The following is a 5876-nucleotide window of genomic DNA, read 5'->3' on the forward strand; positions in this document are numbered from 1 at the left end:
TAGGGATCTAATGTATAGCATTTTGATTATACTTAATAATATGGTATTGTATATTTAAAAGCTGCTGAAAGAGTAAATCTCGACTGTTCTCACCACAAAAAAAGAAACGTTAATTATGGAATGGGTAGAGGTACTAACTAATGTTATGGTGGCATCGTTTTGCAAATAGACAGGTATCAGTTCAACATGTTCGATACCTTTAAACTTCCACAATACTGTATGTCAAAATTATATCTCAGTAGAGCTGGAAAGTAAAATAAAAGTTGAGTGACTTTGAGGAATATATAGTAAGATATGCAATGCTAGTAAGTTGCTAATGCTAAACACTTTGATTTTCCTCACTACCAAAAGATTTACAATTTTGAAGTGTTTAGTAACTAATAAGGTAGGTGCATTTTGTTTATATAAGATGGGAACTTGGAAACTAGTGTGGTCTCTGTATTAATATTGGCTTCGACTTTCAATTGGCATGTGAAATACTGCTTTTTTGCTTTAGAAAAAGTGTTTAAAGAAGATATCCTTGGTGTACAAAGGTACAATCTGAAATAATGTGGAGAAATTTAGTCTATATCTTTACCAGAACACTATTTAAATTATACAAATGAAGCCCTTATAGCCTATTTTAGACAATAAATGTAGTTGACATGTTAGTTTCAGTTGGACAACATAGTTATTCAACATTTATATACATTATGAAATGATTACCACCACAAGTCTAGTTATCTTCTGTCACCAAACATAGTTATTACAATATTATTGACTGTATTCCTATGCTGTACTTTACATCCCTGTGACTTACTTATTGTTTAACTGGTAGTCTGTACCTCTTATTTTCAATAGTTTTAATCCTAGGAACTTGGAAGAGTAAATCTTTGCAGTGAAATATTATCTCTTCTTGAAACCTGTGAGGAAGAAATGATTTATTAGTATCCGAAAATTAAAATAAGAAGTATTTAAAAACTGATACTCACTTTTGTTCTCATCTTATTTCTCCTCCCCTGTCCCCAAAACAGATTGCCAAACTGAGGCAGCAACTACAACGTAGTAAACAGAGTAGCCGGCACAGTAAGGAGAAAGATCGTCAGTCACCTCTTCATGGCAACCATATAACAATCAATCACACTCAGGTAGGCTAATTTCTTGTCCACATGTGAATAATTCCTTTTAAAGGGTTCATTGTAAAGGGGGGGATCCATTATTTTAGGATTAAAAATTAATAATATAAATCCCTAGCTCTACTAAATTATTACTAGTAGTTAAACTGTTGCAAGAAGTTTCTTTGCCCCTCCATATATACAGTTTTCTTTTAATAATAGACATAACAAAGTAGTCGACTCAAGGATGACTGAAACTAAAATCCTAGCTTGTTCACTTATTACGGAACTATGGGCGTTAGCTCATTTAATCTTCCTGATAGTACTTTAAGCCATCTATATCTCTTTATATATATTTACCCCTAGTTTACGTAGAAAGATACTGAGGATTAGAGTTCTGTTGAGGGTCTCCCCCCCATCCCATCCTCCCAGGCACATGTACTTCCAATGGAATAAGTTTGGGAAATGCTGTTCTAGACCAGATTCACTCAAAATATTGATATAAATTTTAGTAGTACCCAAGTAGTGAATCAAAGCAGATCTAATCAGGGTGTTTCAGAAACACAAGGATGATTCAGCATTAAGAAAGGTGTTAGTTTGGTTAATTGCATCAGAAGGTCAAAGTAGATGCTGAACAACACTTGATAAAAACTCAGTATTCCTATGTGACAAAATCTTAGTAACTAAAAATAGGACACTTCCTATGTGACTAACTGCAAGTGTAGTGAGATCCTAACAATAAAATATTGGAAGCATTTCTGTTAAAATAAAAATCAAGTCATAGATGCCCATAATTATTGATATTACTTGCTAGTGGTTTAGAAGCTCTGGGCAGAGCAGTAAGAAAAAGAAATAGTTTTCGTTATCTGTATATGATATGATTATATTTAGAAAATCAAAGTGAATGAACTAAACCATTGAAACCAACAGGAGAGTTAATACCAAGTGTTGGTGAGGATGTGGACCGACTAGAACAGACATTTGTTGCTAATGGGAACACAAAATGGTACCACCACTTTGGAAAACAGTTCGGCATTTTTCTTAAAAAGTTAAATACTCATATACTGATCTTAGAGCCCCCAAATTCCACTCTTTGTTATCTAGCCGCAAGAAATAAAAACATATGTCCATACTAAGACTTTTACATCAGCGTTCATGAAGGCATTATTTATAAGAGTCAAAAAATGGAAACAAGTATTAACTGGTGAATGGGTAAAACATTTCATAACATCCATGCAGTACCACTCAACAGTAGAAAAGAAGGAACTACTGATTCAAGAACATAGTTGAATCTCAAACATCATGCTGAGTGAACGAAGTCAGAAGCAGAAGACTACATACTGTATGATTCGTTATGTTAAATTCTGGAAAAGGCAATATTATAGAGACAAAGTAAGATTTCTTTTCTTAATCTGGTAGAAATAATATATTATTTTTACTCTGTTTATTTCAAATGCCTTTTCTATAAGAGCCCAATGCATTATAGAAGAGCTATTGACTTGCTGACTTAACAAAAAAGACTTAGGCAAATGTTCTTCATTTACATTGAATTTTTGACATTGTGGTTATGTGTAAAAATAATTATCTGCCAGACATACTGAAATATTCGTAGTAGGTGAAGTATCAAGTCTAGAATGTGCCTTAAAATAATCAAGAACAGGGGCACCTGGGTGGTCAGTGTGTTAAAGCCTGTGCCTTTGGCTCAGGTTATGATCCCAGGGTCCTGGGATCCAGCCCCACATCGGGCTCTTTGCTCAGCAGGAAACCTGCTTCCTCCTCTCTCTCTGCCTACTTGTGATCTCTCTCTGTCAAATAAATAAAATCTTTTAAAAAAAATAAAATAATCAAGAACAGAAGAAAAATGGATATTTAGATGAAGCAAGATTGGCAGATGTTGGTAATTTTTGAAGCTGGATGATGTGCACCTGAGGGGTCATTATGGTATGGCATTTAATTATGCTTATGATTATAATTTTTCATAACAGAAAGAAAAAAACTGAGAACTTAGTGAGATGATTAGATAAAATATAAACATAAAAAATCAGTAGTTTTCTCTTATGTGAATGAAGGTAAACCACTGTACTCTCTACATAGAATACTTCTGACACCAAATGTGTGGGAGGTTTTCCCATACCATTTGCCAACTCTCCAGATAGTAACTGAGCGTCTTATAATTCAATTATATCACTAAATACTTGGAGTTGGCACAGACCCCACAGTTTAAGGGCTCAGCCCCACAAGACTGCTCACCCCACCTTAAGATGCCAGTGACAAGTCCCAGATTGTCATCTGTACTTCTGATCATCTGTCTATAAGGAAGGAATTCCCAGCAACCACTTCAGGCTCAATAATTTGCTAGAATGGCTCACAGAACTCAGAGAATCACTTATGTGTACTGCTTTATTGTAAGGGATATAATAAAGGATGCAGACAAACAGTTCGATAAAGAGGGTACATAGGGCAAGGTCTGAAGAGGTCCCAAGTTCAGGGGCTTCTGCCTCCATGGAGTTGGGGTGTGCCACCCTTTTGGCATGTGGATACATGTTCACCCACCTGGAAGTTCTCTGAACCCGTAGTTTAGAGATTTTTGTGAAGGTTTCATCACGTCACATGATCCATTATTAACTCCATCTCCAGCCCCTCTGCCCTCTCTAGAGGATGATGTGTGGGCCTGGAAGTTCCAAGCTTAAAATCAAGCTTGATCTTTCTGTTGACTAGCTCCCATCCTGAAGCTACCCAGGAGCCTGTCAAGAGTCACCTCATTAGAAGAGAAGACTCTTCCTTCTATCGCCCAGGAAATTCCAAGGCATTTAGGAGCTCTGTGTCCCGTCCCAGGGTCAGAAACCAAATATTGGAATCAGAGTTGCCCCTAGCATACTTATCACTCAGGAAATTACAAGAATTTTAGGAAATGTGTGTCAAGAACCAGGACAGACACCAATATATGTTACTTGTTATGTTACAGTTCTCAATAACATGTTAGTATATAGAAGAAAAATATACAATGCCTAGAATTTGACATAAAAGAAATATGCAAATCATAAGACTTTATTGAGTATATGGGGTGCCTACGTGGCTCAGTCATTAAGTGTCTGCCTTCGGCTCAGGTCATGATCCCAGGGTCCTAGGATCGAGCCCAGCATCCGGCTCCCTGCTTGGCGGGAAGCCTGCTTCTCCCTCTCCCACTCCCCCTGCTTGTGCTCCCTCTCTTGCTGTGTTTCTCTCTGTCAAATAAATAAACAAATAAAATCTTTTTTTTTTTTTTTTTAAAGACTTGAGTATATGAAATAGAAAACCAAGACCTAAATGAGAAATCTCAACACATTTATGCATGGGAAGAAAAGACTCAATGTTTTTCAAATAGCGGTTTACCTGAAACTAATGTGCAGCTTAAGTTCCAAAGGAAATTCAAAAGGATTTGTTTTGTTACTTGAAAAGTTGTTCTCAAAGGTCATATGGAAAACTGATGCCAATTAATAGAAAAGAAAATTTGGAAAGGTTTTTCCTATAAGATACCAACATGTACTATAGAATAGCAATTAAAGTGAAGCTCTGTATAGGGATTATCTGTTAAGAAGGAAATGAAATCAGAACCAAATCAAATATAGAAATCCATAAGGAAATCAAATATAGAATCATAAATGTTGGCAGTTTGAATACTGGGTGGCAAAAAACATACTACCTCACACCATACACAAAAATAAATCATGATAGGGTAAATATTAAATATGAAAAACCATAAAAGTAATGAAAGATATCTGGTACTAAAGTAAGCGCACATGTATGACAAAGAGTTACAACTTCAGTATGAAAACCTCTCGTGCATCAATAACAAAGGGCATTAGCAGGCAGTGGTTCACAGATGGCAGAAGCACAGCACTGAGTGTAGGAAATATTATTCATGTTTAATCAGTGATTAGTGGTCCACCTCATTATGAATCCTACATATCAACTTTAATCACTCAGAATAAGAGACCATATATTATTTTTATTTTTACCTTGTTCATCTGTGTTTTTCATACTTCCTTTCTGTGGTAGAAGTTCCTTGAGCATCGAAAGGCTTGTCTTGCTCTTAACTCCGGAGAACAAACAGATGGTTACCAGAGGGGAGGTGTGTGGGGGGATGGCTGAAACAGGTGATGGGGATGAGGAGTACACTTACCATGATGAGCATTTTGGTACCCCCTGTGATAGCTGTGAGAGGTGGTTATTTCTTGAGAACTCCTCCAAAAGACTTTTGAAAACAATCTTACAGTTGCTAAGCGAATGTTATTGAACTGTACATGATATGTTGTTGCCACACTATTTAATAATCCATAAAGTTTTCTTAAATGGTTGACAAAATGGAAATGAAAAATACTAGAAGGTAATTGTAATAGTGAAGGAAACGAATCTTTTAAACACACAGAGCTGTCCAGTAAAGCCACATGATACACATAACTGACATGATTTCATCTATGCTTTTTCGGTAAAAATAGCAAAGGGAAAAAGAAAACAGTGCCGAAGAGTCCGTCTGCTCTCCTACCGAAATAGTGTATACTTATACCATTATACCTCTACACTTCAACGTAAAGGATTATTTTGACTGTAGCCTTTTTACCTTCCTTACTTTAGGATCTGAATTTCTGTATGTGAATCTGAATTTATAAATTGTATTTGAAATGTTGAAATAACTCTCCTTACTTGAGTTGCCATTTTCAGATTTACCATGCTTTTCGGTTCTTGATTTCTTGGGGTTTTTTGACCACAAGTAATTTGACACTACCTTATCTTATGTTTTGT

General features: G+C 35.9%; 1 protein-coding gene across 1 annotated transcript in view; it reads left to right on the plus strand.

Annotated features, from left to right (window-relative positions):
* The window catches only part of GLCCI1 (glucocorticoid induced 1), a 110323-nt gene that overhangs the window by 81989 nt on the left and 22458 nt on the right, over positions 1 to 5876 (plus strand). The window contains exon 4 of the mRNA XM_047694836.1: positions 1014 to 1127. Within this exon, the coding sequence (XP_047550792.1) occupies positions 1014 to 1127 (114 nt within the window). The remainder of the gene's footprint in view (positions 1 to 1013; positions 1128 to 5876) is intronic.

The sequence above is a fragment of the Lutra lutra genome, chromosome 11 (assembly GCF_902655055.1).
Source record: "Lutra lutra chromosome 11, mLutLut1.2, whole genome shotgun sequence".
Lineage (NCBI taxonomy): Eukaryota > Metazoa > Chordata > Mammalia > Carnivora > Mustelidae > Lutra > Lutra lutra.